The sequence below is a fragment of the Balaenoptera physalus genome (assembly GCF_965194825.1).
Source record: "Balaenoptera physalus genome assembly, chromosome: 9".
NCBI classification, from domain to species: domain Eukaryota; kingdom Metazoa; phylum Chordata; class Mammalia; order Artiodactyla; family Balaenopteridae; genus Balaenoptera; species Balaenoptera physalus.
In genome coordinates this window covers 57,339,063-57,359,072 of record NC_138888.1, presented here as the reverse complement: position 1 = coordinate 57,359,072, position 20,010 = coordinate 57,339,063, and the positions used below count along the sequence as shown (strand labels likewise).

Sequence of the window (20,010 nt, the reverse complement as noted above, 5' to 3'; positions counted from 1 at the left end):
TAAATCAGATGCTTCACTTCAGAGTTAAGAATGCTTTAAGTGTTAACATGACTGTTGCTGAGACAATTCTTGAGTGTGAAGTCTTTGTTTTGTTTAATATGGTTACTACTTTGTTGTGACTTAGAACACTTTTTTTTCCTTTTTTGTGTTTCTCTCTACAGAAAGCTGACCTTGCAGTTGCTCCACTGGCTATTACCTACGTTCGAGAGAAGGTCATCGACTTTTCCAAGCCCTTTATGACACTTGGAATAAGTATTTTGTACCGCAAGCCCAATGGTACAAACCCAGGCGTCTTCTCCTTCCTGAATCCTCTCTCCCCTGATATCTGGATGTATATTCTGCTGGCTTACTTGGGTGTCAGTTGTGTGCTCTTTGTCATAGCCAGGTAACATGCTCACTTTTGTGATTTTTTTGGCAATTGTTACCTCCTTTTTCTAACTAATAATTGTCAAAAGTCACAATCAATGTTACTTTTCTTTTTCTTTATTTCCCATGGGGTGCTGGAGAATAATGAACTTTTAAGAGTCATATAACTTATTAAAATGTACTCTGATGCCTTTTTGGGCAGAAAGCATGCTGGCTGTGTCAGTTAGCTATAAGTGTGGTAGAGTTTACTCTTCTGAATAAGAAGCTAGAAACAGTTCAATTCACAGTGATATAAAAATTATTTCCTCATTTTGAAAATTTATCTTGAACCAGGTAGCAAAACACTATGTTTTACTTATTTGAATTAATAAAACAGTTATAAGAAAAACCGAAGTGGTAACATTTAAAAGGAGGCTTTAAAAAACAAATAAACAAAGGCTAGTTAAAAATAAGCATTTTAAGTATAAAAAGACTACCATGATTTTCTACATAAAATTAGTCATTTTTTTTCCACAGAATATATCACCACAAAAAATTGCCTTATTTTTGTTGACATGTAGGGTATATTTCAATCATAGCGTCAGAAACTCAAATGTCTAAGTGAAAAAATACATATTTTTATATTTTTATAATGGTTTTTAAAATCTATGATATAGCTCAATATATGTTGCTTTTGCTACTTTATTGTTACTCTGGAAGTGGAAATTTGTAATCATTTTTCATTTATGCTTACCTCACTACCAAATTTTCAACAGATAGATTATTTTGATATGCTTTAGCTTATTTTTACCTTAATTAATGAGATTAAAACTATCCCTGGGCTCAGAGCTCTACTGTTACTTGAATGACTTTGGAAGTCACATACTCATTATAGTCTTTGAATTTTTATATTCTATCAGATATCAGAAAGCTCTAAATCCAAGATGAATTAGAATGCTACATATAATTTTTTCATGTTGATAATAATACTTGTAATGTATAAATATAAATATTTTTGCCTTAAATTCAAAATTAAGTATTAAATATGCGGGTTATTTTTTCAATTAATTTATGTGGGGTCTTCTGATCAGTTATCACTAAGGATATTTGTCCTTCCTTGAACTTTTTTTTGATGAAGTCATATTTTTTTTCCAAGCAGTGAAAAACGCTTACTTTATTCAATTAAAAAATAAATAAAATCAATTTTAGAAGTAGCATAATAATTTTGATATATTTTTATATGTTTACATTTTATAGTTATACACATAGATATTTCTGATACATTTACACATAAATGTTATACAGATTTATAATTTTCCACCTAATAGGTTCAATATTAACACATGAGTCCTTCAGAAAATTATCAATTGTATTTGACTGAAAATTTGTATTGGAACCATATATGCATACAGCATTTGTAGCAATATGGTAGATTGAGTTAAAATTTTTATTTGAAGTTTATAGTTTTTCCCCCCAAATGAGAATTTGGAGTATGAAGTTCATAAACTTTTAGCTCCAGTTTTTTCCATAGCTTGTACAAATAAAACAGCCTTCTCATTTTTGAGCATCTTTGGACCAATTGCATCTTTTTTTATAGTGACTAACACAAGCCATCCTGTTTTATATACGTGCAGAGAAGTGAGTTCACAGATTACAGCTTAAATAATTCAATGACTAGAGAACTCTACAGCCTGCCCACAGAACAAAAAGAAAAAAATAAATATTCCGAAGTATAGAAAAAACATTTCTTGATGTCTGCAGGTACACCTGTTCCCTCTTAATCAAATTAACTAAAGTTCTCAGGAAGGATATAAATAAAGCCTAGAGGAATATGTCCTGAGACAGTTGTGAGGCAATTGTGTGGCCATCAATCAAGCTGAATTAAGTTCTAATAACAGTTTCCAGGGGATCCTAAGCAGAGACTATTGTGTTACCTCAAATTCAAATTAGAAATTTTAGCTATTTCTAATTTTCTGAGCCTAAATCTTCTAAAATTAGATTCAAAAGCAGGTACTGAAACATCTGAATTTTTTTCCAGCTTAAAAGAATATTAGCAAATAGAGACATGTGATATGGATATGCATTTATCTAACTGAAAAATTTCTAAAACTCTCACTTTATATCAAATAATATAATATCTGTAGAATTATGATAACCTGTATTAATTTTACTCGAAAGAAATTCATCCATGTCTTTCTGAGAACATAACATTAACTGGTGTGCCATTTTTTAGGCTCTTTGAATTTTAGAATATTACTGTTGAATTTTGTCAGTGATTAAATGAATGGATTTGAAAATGATTCTACTTCAGCATCTTATTCAATGATGTGAAATGAAGTTTAATATCTTCATTTATGGGCAAATTAACAAATATTCTATTAAATAATAAATAATATAGGATATCCTATATTAAGTAATAAATAATATTACATATTCTTGGTAAAGTAATATGTAATATAAAAATCAATTCTTTACAGATTATCTCAGAATATTTTCTTCAATTCTCAACATTATTATAATCTTGTATAAATATTGTCAAATTAAAAACACACTAAAACTCAGATTAAAAGAAAGTTTCTTGAGTAGAGTCCATTTAAATTCTAAACTGAACCTCCAAAACCAAATGATTTTGTATAAGTAAAATCCACTCTGATCTGGTATTGAACTCTGGCTACCATGAAAGAAGTTCATGATGTGCAAATGACAGGAAAATGTCTAAATTTCAATTGTAGAACTTAATTACCTTTCTAACCAAAATGACATCATGATTATTTGTTATCAATTCAAAATAAATGTAGCATTTTTATTTTATCTGTGAAAAAAGATTATGTCTTATGCCATATAGAGATCACAGATGAACATATTAACATCATTATTGATGTCAAAATAAGTATGGCATTTCCTTTATGTATATTCTTTGTCCTATTGAGTACAAAGAAAAGAAACAAATTACATTAAAAAATTCTCAGATATCTGTTTTATTTTCACTGAAACTCAGAAAACAAAGTTCTAAAATAATACCACTTCAACAACAAAATTTATATTTATTATCAGATATTATGCTATATTGAATTCTAAGAAGTTATATAATATCTACTTAGAATTAAAATAAATTTTATCTCAAAATTAAAATATAGTAAATGATTTAAATATCATTACAATTTTTAATTGGCATTACTTTACTTTTGTTTCAGTCACCAGCTAATATTGTCCCAATTATTATTGTTACAATTAATCTTCTATGTCTTTTTAGCTACCAAGACACACCTTCAATTTGTTTTCTCTTTCTACTTTAATTATTCCATCAATCATTCACTCAATTAGTCAAATATTTCTTGAACCTGTAGTGAACACTGGATAATTAGGATTCCATGAAGTATTATGCATTAATTTATATCCCTCATCTATTCATTAATTTATTCAACATGTATCTACTGATTACCTATAATGTTCTGAGAATTGTACCAGATGCTTAAATCCAAGAACAAACATGGCTTGATACATTTTTTCATTAATAAACTCATAACCAATGTGTTTATCTGACAATAAATATGTACTGGCCTTGAATGAAAGTCATGAAAATGTTTTATAGTTATCCAATGTTTTTTAATGAATTACAAGTATTTTAAATATATTTATCTAAAAATGACTTGTAACATATATTTCCCTGAAGAGAAATATACAACTATAAAGGAAATAAGACATTAGGCAGATTGTTAGTTATCATTAGAATACTAGATTTGAGGCTTATTGAATATCTGATGTATCATAGTATTAACAATATTAAATTTATGATAAATTTGTAAGTGATAATTATTAATAGATTATATGTTTTTAAAATTAAATTTAAAAGTAAATAATGATTGTTACCATTTTAATATTTCCCCTCACCTTCATTTTATAAGAAAAAAGATTATCTAAGAAATACTTGAAAATGCTCTAAATTTATTTTAGCAAGTGTTAAGAAAAAAATACATTGTCTTATTTGTCTTGATATGGTTTTATAATCCATGATCTCTTGCAAACAGTTGCATTGTTGTTTATAGCATAATGACATAATCAGCATGCTTATCTGAATTAGCTGAGAACTCTTATTTAAGAGTAAAGATGAACCTGAGGTACTGCATTCTAGATATAGAATGGCCTTATCCTAGGTATTCTAAGAATAGCTCTTGGCTGACAGAGGATTAGGAAGAAATCTTGTCCATGATGGGCTTGTGCTTAATCATATATGCCCCTAAATCTTTTTCCCTCTCTTTGTATTCTTTTCTTCCTTTGATCTAGGTATATTAGTATAGGGATGGCAATTAGTCATATAAAAAGCTTATTTAGGGAACCCACCCTTTACACTAATGAGAGATATATTTCACCTTGCTTCAAATATTTCCTTTGTTAAAAAAATAGATAATATTGATACAATAGAACCTATTTATAAAATGTCAGTTTAAATTACTATAATATTAGAGAATTTAAAATTTTCTTTTAGCCATAGGTGTCACCAAGACAACCAGAGATGTTCTGAAATTTAGCATGTAAATTTTGGTCTAAGGTCCTTAGTAGTTTGATATACAAAGATGAATAACTGAAGGTCAAACTTAAATGAAAGGAATAATGGTATACACATTTCCCTCCAACAGGATTGATGTAACCTTAATAATTATTCACTAAGCATATAAGAACTTTGCATATTTTATTTTGAGATTGGAATTTAAAAATTAAATACAAATAAACTCTGGAGAAGAAAAATAATACTATACCAAATTTGGTAGTAATAAATTATTACAGAAATTTCTTAGATTACTTAAATGAGCAAATGATTATGCCTCATATAGGAGAAAGAGTAAAAGAAGACAAGCAATATTGACCAACCTGGCTTTCTTAGCAAGAATAGCAAATCAAGGGTACTCAATGTGTTATATACATAAGATTAGTTTTTCTAAGTTAAAAAGAATATAGGAATTTCTTGTATGATTTTGCATTGAATTACTTTGCCTGGTTTTTAAGATATTAGAATATCATCTATTATATTATTGGATTAGGTTGCAGGGGAGCAAGGGACAGTCTCCCTAGAATCTGCTCAAGGGTTTATTACAGTGACTGCCAGGCCCATCTTGACATACATTTTGGTTCTAACATGGTCTGCAGTCACAAGATGACAAGGATATTGCCTTACTGAGAGTCCTTATACTTGCAAAAATATTCTGTATTTCTCTTGGAGCTCAGAGGTAAAGATCTAAACATAGTGTTTTTGATGGTTTAACTGAGTTCAGAAAACCATGTCGAAAGTGCTTGCATTAACAGCTTTGATCTCGGCTCCTGACTAGTGTGCAATAGCTTTTATATTCCTGTCACAGTGATGGGTGACATTTAATGTATGGTGAAGGGCAACAATGAATTATTATGCACTTGGAAATGGATTACTCTTTTGGTGGGATGTTCAATGTTAAACTAATCTGCTGTCAAAAAGACTGTTGTCACATTGAAATGAAATGCCAATTTTGTTACATGCCTTTGCCACCAACTTTCCCACCTCTTACTAGAAAAGCATTTCAGTTTTACCTCTCCATAACATAATTTTAGATGTATTTTACTTTTATGTTTTATTTTTTTTAACTCTAGTATATTGCAGGGAATCCTATCTATTATTCCTCTTCCCATTTAGAAATTTTCCTAGAATTTAATGGAAATTTGGTTTGAAATAGTACTCGTCTGCTAGTATGCCTTTCACACCTACGAAAGTGATTATTATAATTGATTATACTAAGAAATTCCTCAATTATGGACCTAAAAGTCAACATTGAATAAAACTAAATGCACTTTCAAATTACGTTTCCATAGGAGTTGAGGCTACTTCTATATTAACAGATTTTTTTTTTTACAATTGCTATTTGGTAAACCCATTATAAAATAATTTACCTTTTTTTTTTTTTTTTTAAAGTAGAGGGAAGGATTTTTTTTTTAATTTATTTATTTTTGGCTGTGTTGGGTCTTCATTTCATGCGAGGGCTTTCTCTAGTTGCGGCAAGCGGGGGCCGCTCCTCATCGCGGTGCGCGGGCCTTTCACTGTCGCGGCCTCTCTTGTTGCGGAACACAGGCTCCAAACGCGCAGGCTCAGTAGTTGTGGCTCACGGGTCCAGCCGCTCCGCGGCATGTGGGATCTTCCCAGACCAGGGCTCGAACCCGTGTCCCCTGCATTGGCAGGCAGACTCTCAACCACTGCGCCACCAGGGAAGCCCAATTTACCATTATTTTTAATGGTTCCAATAATATTCATGGTTGAAAGTATAGATGGAGTCAGTAACCCAGAAAAAATTCTTAGTTTTTGTAATTGGTAGAACCAAACCAATTGAAACTAAGTTGAGTCAGTGACTTATTTTCAACTATGGTGAATATGGTATCTAGACAATTGAGACAGTAGAAATTTTGACTGAAATTATCAGTATAGGAGAAAGAAGATAATCTCAGTCATCATAAGAGAAAATAAACATATTCCACTTATCAATTTTATAATTATGCTAGACATTTATGAGAATAAAAGATATGATAAAAACTGAGTAAGACAAAGACAATTTAAAGTTAAAGTGATTTTTTGGTAATCTTCTGTAATCAAATGCTTCTTGACATTTTATTTTAAAGATAATTATGCTTGAGTATCTTTTAAAAGTCTCCGCATCTCTTTCCAAATTATTTTTCCACATAAAAATGTTTTTGATTATTAGGACAAAATTAAGTATAAATGTAAGAACAGAAGTTTGATAGCCCATTTTTATATTTTGTATACTATGGATAAATTATTTGCCTCTGTGCCTTTACTTGCTTCCATCACTGAATTGAATTCAAAGACTCTTAGAAGCAAGATAGCTTCCTCTGTCCAGTCATTGCAAGTGTGTCCATTCCATAAATATCTTGGCCAATGAGCTTCTGAGAACTATGGTCACCCTGTGATGATTTGTTTCAATTTAGAAGTTCACAATGCCTAGCTCAGTAAATCACAGAAACTAATTTTAATAAATTACAGTATATAGAGTCACATTAAGAAACTTGAGAATGCTAAAAACTTGAAGTTGAATTTTATTAAATTATTATATTTGTTACCCAAAAATGGCACACCTCTGTTCTTAATGAATCCTTTATGGAACATGTAGTTATATTTTACACATACACACACACACACACACTCATACATGCACACTTCCTGATGAGAAGCAGTACATTGTAAGAAAGTTTTTTCTTTGTTCAGATTTGGAAAAGGAGTGTGGTGGCTCTTTGGCAGTTACTACCATGTCTCTTGTACATTTCTCATTAGCTAATTCAGATTGAAAAGCTAATAGGACAAGAACAATACTATGAATGGCTTGTTTCTCTTTTTATTTTTTCTTTGCTTACTTTTCCTTTTGTTTTTTTCTGACGATTATAAAGAAATTCTTTGAGGTGACTCTTAAAAAAAAACCAACAAGATAAAAAGAACCCAGAATTTCACCAAGTGATGCACTTACTCTTCAATATTTTGCAATTTCTCGGTAGCTACTTCTCCCATAACTGCAGAGGACTGTGAATTGTTTGTAAGAAACTATCTTCCCAGCTTGTTTTGTCTGTGTTAATTATCAAAACAAAATTGCACTTCTCTCTTTCCAATTGTCCCCTTGGACTTTTGGGGGTTTTCTCAGCCACTTAACAAAGGTCTTCACAATCTGAAACTATCCCAGGAAAGTCAGTGTCTTTTAAAAATAATTTAACAATGTTCTTTATAAAATATTTTAATCTACAGTGTCTAGTCAAGAGAGGCCAAAGTTTTTACATACACCTTGAAACAGTGGGAGAGTGGGAGTCTGTGCAGGAAGCCAGTGAAACAAAGATAATGAGTAAAGAAAGAAATATTCTCTAGGAGTCTGTTTCTTATTTTATTTTCCTTTAATCATAAGCATGGTGCCTAAATTAGTAACATTTTTACTTGGATAAATCTGTCCCTTTGCTGTAAGTTCTTTAGTGTAAGAGTTCTTTCCGATTGATGTTTTCCTATGTAGTCTTGCAGTGGGCTGGTGGGTCATGTGAAGGAAGTAATTGAGAGAGAAAAGGAAGAAAACTAATATATACTGCATGTCAACAATAGCCAGGTTAATTTGTAAACCATGAAGAGATTAATTTATTAGCTTTTTTCAGTAACTATTTTTATGGTTTAAGGAATGAATAGGTATACATCACCCCTGCTCCCATACCTCTCACAAATGAGATTAGAGATGTTTACCCTTTGTTTAATGCTATTATTGTTACACTTTTAAAATTCTAATTTATTTTAGGGAGGAAGTTTGTTCTTAAGAAAAGAAAACAGACTTATAAGAAAACAGAAAACAGACTTAGAAAAGGAACTTCTATCATTTGGTTTTTTTGACTATCACATTAAATTCATTTTCCACCTTTTCCTTCTAAGATTTCAGAAAAAAAAAAGACATTGGCTACTTTTTAAAAATATTTAAAATAATGCTATAGTTAATATTTGCACTACGTGTAAGTGGTATATTGCTTTATAATAACAGGTGATTGCTTAAAAGTATCACCCTAATTAGCTACCCTTAAGAAGTGTGTCTTTCTCTTTAGAACTGCAAATAAGAAAGCTTAAAAAATATTTCCATTCACTTGGGCATCTAAGCAGGAGACACAAGCCATACATGTGCAGATTTACCTTATAAACTTACTCTCTAGAAATGCTAACTTTCTTCCCCTGAAAATTACTAGCTGTATATAGTAAAAGAATTGAACCACATTGTGAGATTTTCTGGAAACTAAAGATGCTATTGATATTGTTTTGATTTTTTAAAATAACTTATGGATGTGGGAGAAATACCAATATTAAATGAAAATGTATGGATGTAATTTTTAGTGGTAATTTATGACTTTATTTCTTCATGCTATGTAACATAATGCACTCTATCCAAATAATTAATGAGTAGGAGATATAGTGTCATCAACCAGTGTAACTTCATTCATTACAGCATGTCACAACACCTTAATTGCTATAATTTTTTACATTCCATTACATAATTACATCATTCAAGTTAAATTGTTTTCATATCAATCCTGTTGGGTATATATATGTACATATTTTTTAGGACAAAATATCATTGCTCTCTAAATAGCAATAGAAATTTCAATATGATATTTGGATGGAAAGAGCTTGAAAGCATCTATTTTATATATAAATAGGATTAGTAAAACAAATGACAATACAAAGTATTCTGTTGGTTTTCAACACCTATAGTTTTAAATATTTTTACTTAACCATGCATACTAAGGGACACCGTAAAAATGTGATGTTATCTCTGTTAGAAATATGTTGATTTTATACCTAGTTTTGAAATTTTGTTTGGAAGCCCAGAAACTAACCCGACAACTTTTATGACCAAAAAAAAACCTTATTAATACACATCTGCATTTTAAAACTATGCTAATTCTTTCTATTTTATCTAATGTACCTTGAATTGAAACAGAATTTTAGTTTCAATACTTTATAACAAATATAAAAGGTCATTACCACTCCCCTTCCACCCCCGGCCTGGATATAACTTAGTTTCCTGCTATTCTTTACAAGAGATGTTTAACTCTAAATTAATTATTTTAAAACATTACCCATGGTCACGTGCCCTGTCTGACTACTCCTGAGATGACAAAATGAGGTGAATGACTTTAAACTAGATTTCCCCATTAAATTAATGGACTTGATATTTGAAGCAAAGGTGAAATTGTAGGTTTTGAATGTTACTGGCATGATAAAATTTATAAACAGAATAGGGCTACAACTGTCATCTAAGTTGGTTCAGAATATGCACCTGAATATTATTTTAACATAATAAAATTAGGTAAGTGTTTCCCTGCTTCCCTTACTATTATTGGTACTGAAAATGGGGGTGCTGGGAGGTGTGTTAAATATAAGTTTAGCAATTCACTAGGCTGACTGAAGATATGTTTTGGAAACTGATATTACTAAGGTGATTTTACCAAAAAAAATTGAAAATAGTGAAAATTTTGCTTGTGGAAGGAGATGCAAAAACAAGTTACATTCAGAGAAACATATGTTGATTTCAAAAATTTCATATTACTACTTCAATTTTCAATTAGGGCTTCAAAATTTTTTATTAGGAAGATATTTTTATAATATAATTTATAATATGCTTTTATATTTTATAAACATTATTTTATAATGTTTTAAGTCTTCCTTCTGCCAAAAATTTAAAATATTTATGTTGATATTTCTTAATTCAGATATTTGAGCTGCAAACAAAAATAGTGAATGCTTTCCAAACATACTTCAGTTGTTTTAGATACTAAACTGCATATATGGTGCATACACTTAATTTTAAAATATTTTATTGATATAGTTGGTACAATAGAGTATAATTTCAAAAGATATTTACCTGAAGAAAAGAAAGCCCACAAGTCATTAACCCTTGTGAAGCTTTATTAAAATTAAAAGTTCAATGAGGAAAAAAAGCCTTATGAGCCTTGCATGTTTATGGTAGCTTATTTGCTATTTTTGTATAATCCAGATATTTGCATATTAGCTAAATCAATTTAAATGTCCAAATGATGCTTAGAAAATCAAATGCTACCTTTTCAATGCTAGCTTCAACTTCTTGTTAGTTCTTGTTGATAACCTCATTTACTGACTGAGTGTCCATTTTTTTAAAAAGCATAGTCTGTTTCATTTTCCAGTATTAGAAACCACATGACCACCTGACTGATCTGAGAACAGTCTTCCTTGAGCCTTTTAATACTGGACTTACTGCTTTTAAAATCCTTAGCAGGTGTGTTGCAAGCTAAACACTTGCTCCTGATCTGTAAGTCTAAGAGAGAATTCTTTCAAATGTAAATTATGCTCATATTGATTTTAAAATAACTACTTTTTAATATTTGTTACTTCACATGCAAACAAATAGCTATATTGGTAAGAAATTATTGATAGGACATACTGTCTGATGCAATGTTGATATGTTGGACATTTTCCTTTTTATTCTCAATTTAAAGCCACTCTTAATTTAATTTGATTGGACAATTGAGTGTTTTTTAAAAAATGGTATTAGCAACTATTTAATGAGACTGCAGAAAAGCCATTGTATAGTATAAAAAATAGATTCCAGCTTTAAGTGTAGAAATGTATATTTTTTATTTTACATTTGTAAAATTAAGTCTGGATTTTATGGCAACCAAAATAATGCCTTTCCTTCAGAAATCTTAAAATAACCCAGAGAAGATTATAATGAGGACTTTTTTATTCCATTCAATAAAAACAATCTGAGCTAGTTTAAAACTTAAATAAATTGTAGTATACCATTAAGACTTAATTTTATTTAAAAAAATATTTCTTAAGAGTAGGTCACAAGAATTTGAAATCAGCCTATTGTTGAAGTTAATTTCCTACATCAAATATAAATTTTAATGGGAATCAGTAGGAAGTCCTACATTTTGAAGACATTGTTTCTAGTTAACCATTTGTAGCTGATAGTGGTATTTAGTTTTTCTGAAGATTCTATTTTTAAATAAAAATTGATCACCATTTCACAATTTAAATTTGTCATGAATAAATTACAAATCACTGGGACTGATCATTGTTACCATCTCATTAAGCCCTCCCAATCCATTTAGATCTACTAAATAATATGTTCAATAGCATATTATTGTAGCATTCATGTACAGATAATCCTTGTGCTTCACTCTATGTAAATCTGGTGACTTTCTGGTATTAAAGCTACCAATTAAACAGTACCACGGTTAATTAATGGGCAATGTAAGGCATAGAATTTTAACATGAATGATGTGTATTGTTCAGTGGTGTGATAGTAATTGTTTGATAACTGACTATGACAATGAGAGAGGCTTTGATTTGTGGTAATTGCCAATTTTCATGGTATTAAATACTACCACTATGGCTAATATCAAGCTACCAATGGAGTCTCACTGAGCATGGAGTTGGGACATAGGTGTAAATTTGGCTCTCACAAGCCATTATGAGTTGGCTCCAGCATACTGCTAGTATATACCATGTTCAAATGATGGGAAAAGTATAGGTCATAAAAGTGAATAGCAGGTTGTCCAGGTGGAATGTGCTTATACAGATATGCAAGGTGCATCAGAAAGATGTATGGACGACAACAGCAAGGTTATAAAGCTGTAAAAGCAAAAGTTAAGGGTTGGGTTTTTATTAATACAATTAGAACCTTTGCAGTAATTCTAAACTTAAAGTCAATACCAATTTATCCTTTCATTGATGAAAATAATTTGATATCTAAACAATGTGCATAATTTCTTGAAGTCAACTGCATATTAAAATAACTAAAAAGAAAATACACTGAGGAAAACATTAGCTATATGACAATCTCATGTAATGTTATTGTGAATGCTGATGTTTTCTAAATTATTGTGATTTTATTATCATATTAGGAAACTTTAACTCTTTACATGGAAAATGTTTAATCATGAAATGGTCTTCCTTGCTTATAATTTTTAATCAAAAATTCTAAAAGGATACATTTTCTAAGATTATTCAGTAACAATATTATAAACATCAATAATGTCCTCTGAAAGTTTAGTAATAGATTCAAACCTATGTTAATAGGAATAGTTTCACATGTGGTTAATAGGAAATCTGATGAAACAGTTATGAAAATAAATAGGGGGATTATTGTTCTAATGGAGCCTTAAGCAGGGCAAGATTGAAACAGCTGCTGAAGGTGGTATCAAGGAACTTGGTACCTTCTATCTCTGTGCTACACTAGTTTTAGACTGAAGCTTTCATCCTCATGATTGCAAGATGGCCATGGCAACATCAGGCATCATATTTATGTCCCAGATGGGAAGACAGTAGGAAAAAAAAGGCAAAAGACAAAAGACATTGCCTTTTAATTCAGAAAGGAAATGATTCCTCTGTCTACATTTTATTGGCTAGAATTATTTTAGTTGGATATTCATGCCTGCAAAAGAACCTGCATATGTGAATTTCTTTTATCTGGGTATATTGCCACCTCGGTTCTTTTGTAAGTAAGAAAGATGTTATTGGCTATGTAATTGACTGTGTCTGCCACAAGGATTATTAAATTGCGAAGCATCATTTGGTCACACATGAAATTCTCTCAAATTTCTTATTTCAAGTTTCAAATTCTGAAGTTTTCTTTCTCTTTCTCATCTGTTGTCAGGGTGTTTGCCTCTAAGCAGCCTGACTACTTCCTTCCTGTTTTATTATTTTAAACTGGCATTTTCTTTAAAACAAGTTAACGAAACTTGTTTTAAAATGTGTGAAAAGTAAGTGTAAATACTTCACATTTTAGAGGTCTGTATTTTCTTTCTGGTCCTGGCCTATATTCTTGAGACAAGAATTTACAAAATTAGCTTTGTGTAAGAAGCATGAATTGTTACCCTAATATCTTAAATGATGCTATAAAAATATAAATTTTCAATCCTGTAGAAAGTAACTCTGGTTTATTCTTGATATGGAATATTATACCACATCAATGCTTTCCCCAACTTTTCTAAAGCAATGAAGAAGTTGGAGCTTAATAAAAATGTGTAGGCTTCATACACACTATATAAATGAATTATACCATATTATAAGGTATAATACAAAATATTAGACGCTAAGCTGCTTCTAGAAGGAAAAAAATGAACCCAAGCGAGTTCTATGATCAAATAAGGTCAGGACAACTATGTACTAGATCCTCTTAGAGATTCACTATTAATAAATTAAAGGCTCTGAAAAGACTTGCATTAAAAAAAAATCAGATTATGTTAGCTTAACTCAGCAATTTCCAAACAGTTTTGGCCGTGGACATTTTTATTCTTTTAATCTTACCTTGTCTCTTATTACATGTTCTTCATTAATAGCAGTCAATTAATTTGCTGAATCAAAGGTGCAAAGCATTGCTTTAGTGTGTAAGTTCATTTAAATTTTTTGTTTTTATCATACACCTTCTATATAGATTAATGAAATAGCCTATACCAGACTGAGCATTCATGCTCCTGATTCCTCAAGGAATTATTATCAGCACTCATTTTGCTGATATGAAAAGATAAGTTTCCATCACATCTATTAAATGGCAGTTTATGACAATATTACTTGTATTAATATTTAAAGTTTTAAAAATTATTTTTATAATTGCTTCCATTTTTAATATACTGCTTTTTAAAAGTAAAATAATGAATGTGAAAATCTTAAGTTTTATTATGTAATTAAAAAAAAATTCCTTCCATTTAAAAATCTGGTGTTGGGACAACTCATTATTACTTATTTGTGAACTTTGTTAGAAAATCAAGTTTTGCTATTAAATTATCAGAAAGACACTCATTGAATATTTTGGAAAACACTTCCCTACATGCATTAAAAGTTAAAAAATAATTAGATAATTGGAAAAAAAATCTTATTTTGGAATAATGATAAATTTAGCAAACAAACTCTGTTTTTTTATTCTGGGAAGTTATGATTTGAGTGCAAACACGTGGCTTGAATAAATTCCAGTTTTATTAATATTACTTTATGTGTTAAAGGAGGAAGTGTTTTACCAAGTAGTTGATAATTTATTTTGGATTTATTGCAAGGATGAAATTAATTAACTATTTGTATATAAATGATCAGCTCTCTCTAGGTAGATGAATTATGTAGATTTTAATTTGCGACATAATTTTGAAGCTACATCTTTTTATGAGGGCATAATCTTTTCAGAATTTTATTTGTCTAGCTTATGACCCACACTCTATAAACAGGGCTGAATGGTCACTGTATTTTAAATCTCATTTACATGTTAGACAACATCAAATGATAATTATTAATGTTCTATTTCTATATGGAATACAAGTACCATAAGTGCAAAAAGCCAGAAAATAAGTAGTGAATTCAGCTGAAATGTGAGCCTAGAGTGTCTAAAACTCAGCTATAGTGATATTAAAATGGCCTGCCTAGTGACAATGAGCAATCTTTATCTACATGCTTCTAATTTGCTCATCTTATGCAGGTTGGACAGGTAGCAATTTTGAATGGCTCATCTTAAAACGAATGCAATTATAAAGGATTATATGGTCCATCCTGCAAGACATTTACTCATTTAATCTTTTTTTTGCAGTCTTCTAGCTCCTCTTACACACTCTCATTTATAGTTAATGGAAAATATTAGGTCTTAGCCTATTTCAAATAAAATATGCTGTTAGATAAAAGCTTCATAAATGGCAGCTACACTTTCTCAGATTTAGACCAAGTGTTGTTCATTTGTTCTTTAGAATCAATGAAAATATATCATTTATTTACTTTATGATCATAAGATGGTGTGTATCCTAATATTAAGTCTATGGTCATAGTTTATAACAAGATTGAAATTATATAAATTCAGATTAGGTTCTAAATAATGATACACCCTGATTTCTTGTTGTTGTTCAATGATCTTTTCATTGTCTGCAAGTTATTTCCACCTTGATCTATCAAACCTCTCTGTCTCTTTCTACATCCATCAATTTATCAATAAGTATTAGCCATATAAATCACAATATGAATAATATATTTCCTTATATATTTCCCATTCATAATTTCTAATATATATTTATTTGAGATTACCTGCCAGTGACTATACTTAAACTATTTCAGAAATAAAAAGGTAGAACTTTTATTTTTCATGTTTGATTAAATGAAAAACCATATACTAAGATGATTTCAGAGTGAATGGTGAATTTTTGGATGCTGAGGGAGGAAAATAGTTTTTTTTTAAACAAGTTCACTTGGGATTTAGAAAAAAAAAAAGGTATTTACTGCTAGAAGAAGTTGGAACAGTCTATTTGACGAAACAGATAGTTGAGCTTGAGATACAAAATATTTTGAGAAATTAAAGAACTGATAGCTCAGATAAATGAACAGACACAGATGGACTACTTGGCCTTCTTTCATGAGCATATTTCCTATTTTATTGGCTTAGAATAAGTAAATATATTTAAATGAATAAAAATGCAGAAGAAAAATGCATCTTTTGGAATATATAAAATGTTTTACTCATATACATACATATATGCATGCATATGCATATATATATATTCACTATCACTGACCAGAAGTTAAAAACAATTCTTAATTGCATGATAAAACAACTCTTAATTTTATAAATACAATATAAGAAGCAGTGACAGAAAAAATACTGATTAAAAAAGAAATAGAATTTTGAGAACACATAGCTAATATCAATACAATATAAAGTTTATAAAGTATATAAGCTCTGATATAATAATTATTTTTAAAACATATGTATCCTACAAAACTCATTTATTGTATGCAGTTGTGGAATTTGAGCATTAAACAGAATTATTTAAAATTTAATATTTTGCAAAGAATAAAGAAACAGTTATCAGTGGTATATTTTTCTATATCAAAAAACAAAAGAAAGATGTGATTATAATGTAATACATAAGTATCTTGTATATGTTAGTCTAAAGTCACTCTTTGCACTCAAAACCATTATAAATAAGTTGAAATATTGTGAATAAATGGTAATTTCAGGACTCTTGACCAGTATAATTCTTATGGCATTTTTAAAATCCAAGTGATTAGTAAATTTCTTTGGTGGAGACAACAGTACATTTAGAAAATGTTGTAAGTTTTGCTTAAACTTATTAACTGTATTCTGAAATTTTGTATCTAACATAGAAGGAACTAATATAAATGAAAATAATTTCTTAGGTTAAAGTCATAGAGAATTCATAACTTGATTTAAATTTTAGTAAATAGTTACTAATCTACTATTAATGTTTACTACTTCTGTCTACTAATCTACTTTTGTGCCATAAAACTGCAGGTCTTTGAATCATCTACTTTTCTGTATTTTATGTTAATCTGAATAAATGTTAGATAACTTTTAAAAGCAACTTTACAATTTCCCTATAAATTTATCTGTCATGGTTTTCAGTTTAATTGGTTGATTGACTAAAACAGAAATTCTGGGATCATTTATGGACCTTTTAAAATATAAAATGTTCTTTAAATATGTGCTTTCTTAGTTAAAGGTAACTAGTACTCTATTTTGCCTTCCTGACCCCAGGTTTTTATTCTAGCATACAGTTGGAGAAGTTAAAGCTGCTTCCTTTGCCCACAGAATAAGTCAAATATCACATACAGGATAGGTGGTAACAGAGTAAAGGTTGACTTTACATAAAATTCATCTAATTATATAGGGTTGTATTTTCTATAACATTTCTAACAACAAACATTGCATTGATAAAGATGCAGAGATAATAAAATATAGTAGAACTAAAATAAATATTTAAGTACAAAAATAGACATAGGTAGTTATTTTCTGATGGTACAGTTGAAAGAAAATGATTTTAGGGAACAAGGCTGGACAATCTTAGTTTCAAATTTAAGAAAATGTTTGAGACGTGGTTTTGACCAAACAAAAAGCATGTCTGTAATCTGAATGTGTCCTTCCTGTTTACAACTGGTGCAGATTCTAAGAAATCATTAAAATAACTGCATGGTCATATTTTGAATAGATTACAAAAATATTAAAAGTAGAAACCCATATATGATCTTCCAAATCAGTTTAGCTTACTATAATTTCCAAAACAGAAAGCAAGCTTTGTTGAATAAGTAGGTTGAGTGATGGGGTGGGCTACAGGTAAATTTTTAAACACTGGTACAAAGCTATTTATTAATGATGAGGTTCACGTTATGTTATGTGTGTGAAAATAATTAGAAATATGATCCACCTTCTAAATATGTGTCAAATTTATAAAATACCTGTGTCCAAACAATAGAATATCATATATTTAGAGCTTGTTCCAATGTTAATAAAATAATCTAAGGCAATAATTCTTTTCTGGCATTAAGTGAATATGCCAAATGCTATTTTACTTCTTGATATTCAGACTATATAACAAGTTATATCATTAGTGTTTTAAGTTTTCTAAGCCACCATGTACATACAAATCCATTAAGTGTATCCCTATTTTTTGTAGCATTCGGGTAATCTCACAGTGGCTGTGAATCAATGTTGCTATGTACTCCTAGTCCTAAATTCTTAACTATCTTTGTTTTAAAATAAGGAATTTTTTATTCATATTTATGAAAAGGAATTTTAATTGAATCAAAGGCAATCTGTTTTACAGTGAAAGTAAAAGCTCTAAACATATTAGTGATTCATGCATTAGAGCATAAAATAATTTAACCAAGGTGCAAAATCCAAGCTAATCTAATGTTTACTTTGTTTTGGCCTTAAGTGAAAACATAACAAACAAAATTTATTCTTCCTGCCTTAAAGTGTTAGATAAGTGCCTTAGTGCCTAGTGTTAGTGCCTAGTGTTAGTTTAAGTGCCTTAAAGAGATAGATAGAAGCTAAATAGTTAAAGATGGAATGTCATCAACTAGAATCGAGTTAAGCAGTTTGTAATTTTGTGAGGTTTTTTTTGGTGATAAATATGTAGCATGTATTTATAAGTAAGGCACATAGCTCTAATCATATTGTATATTTGAGCATGTTGTATATTGAAATCATATGACTTTCAGATGTATTCCTTTTCTTCATTTTGTAAAAATTACAGTAACTACCCAGGCTTGCCTTTTAAATAATAGATTTTACCATTTATCTTGAAATTAAAACAAATAAGATGGAGTAGTGGGCTAAAGAATGCTGTAGACATTCTAGCAAAATGATTGGATGACCATAACTAAAGAGAGTCATAGTAAAATACTACAGACACACAACACACACACACACACACACACACACAGACACTATGTGGCTAATGATTGTTTTGCCCTTTAGAGGATTTACTTCACGTGTAAGTGTAGTGGTCCCTTACAGAGAAGCAGCCAATCACTGTATTTGTGTTTTTGCTTTCTTGTCGCTACCATTTCAATGTGAAGGCTGTTTTGTCTTCTGACAGAGATATAGTAAGCAAGGAAGACATGAGCTGGAAAGGAGAGGATAAACTATATCTGGAAAAATCAGAGCCAGCCTGGGGGCACTGAACATACAAGGAAGATAGAGAGGAAGGTAGAAGGAATAATTAATGCCAATCAGGAGGCTGGAGCTACAGCAAAGTGCTTTAACTACAACCTCCCTGTTCCTACCAACGTGGGCTCCTTCCACAGCCCCGAAACCATTTGTCTCTTTACATATTGGTCAAGTGTTTAGGCCGAATTATTATATTTCATCAGTAGAGTCTCAATCTGTGTTTATTTGATTAAAACCTTTCATTATTGTAGTTCTGTTTATTTCATAAATATATATCTCCATATCTATTGATATCTGCAGATAGTTCTGGATCTATCCATATATCCACTAAATAAACAAAGGAAAATGACTATACTTTGGTCACAATAAAAATTTTTGCAAGCTAAACCAGTTTTCTAGTCCTCTAAAATACAATAGGAAGTAGTAAATGACAAATCGGCATTAAATTATGCTCTGAGAATGACAGTTTTCAAAGTTCTTACCAAGGGCAAATTTATACAGCTATGTTTTTAAATCATAATTTAAATATGCATGTTGAAAGAGATGTGCTTTAATTGCATTATTTTATAAAGTTTTATAAGGATTTACTTATATATTTAAGACCTGTCCTATTTGTCCTGTTTGAATAATTACTCATATAAATATGGTGCAAATAGGTAGTCAGTAAAGTAATGGACATATTTTTGAAAGAATAATG

General features: G+C 30.0%; 1 protein-coding gene and 1 long non-coding RNA gene across 11 annotated transcripts in view; one reads left to right on the top strand and one right to left on the bottom strand.

The window, feature by feature from the left end:
- Positions 1-18,616, bottom strand: part of LOC309667228 — a 46,419-nt gene extending 27,803 nt beyond the window's left edge. The window contains exon 1 of the long non-coding RNA XR_014267641.1: positions 10,950-18,616. This is a non-coding gene — a long non-coding RNA (uncharacterized lncRNA). The remainder of the gene's footprint in view (positions 1-10,949) is intronic.
- GRIK2 (glutamate ionotropic receptor kainate type subunit 2) overlaps positions 1-20,010 on the top strand; it is a 642,913-nt gene that overhangs the window by 496,996 nt on the left and 125,907 nt on the right. For 8 of the 10 annotated variants that reach the window (XR_014267496.1, XM_082475138.1, XM_082475141.1 and 5 more), the window contains one exon: positions 162-385. Coding sequence is in view for 9 of the 10 variants with exons in the window: in XM_082475138.1 (XP_082331264.1) it covers positions 162-385 (224 nt within the window). In the remaining variant the exon portion in view is untranslated. The remainder of the gene's footprint in view (positions 1-161; positions 386-20,010) is intronic. The other 2 variants (XM_082475143.1, XM_082475139.1) reach the window with 1 other exon arrangement.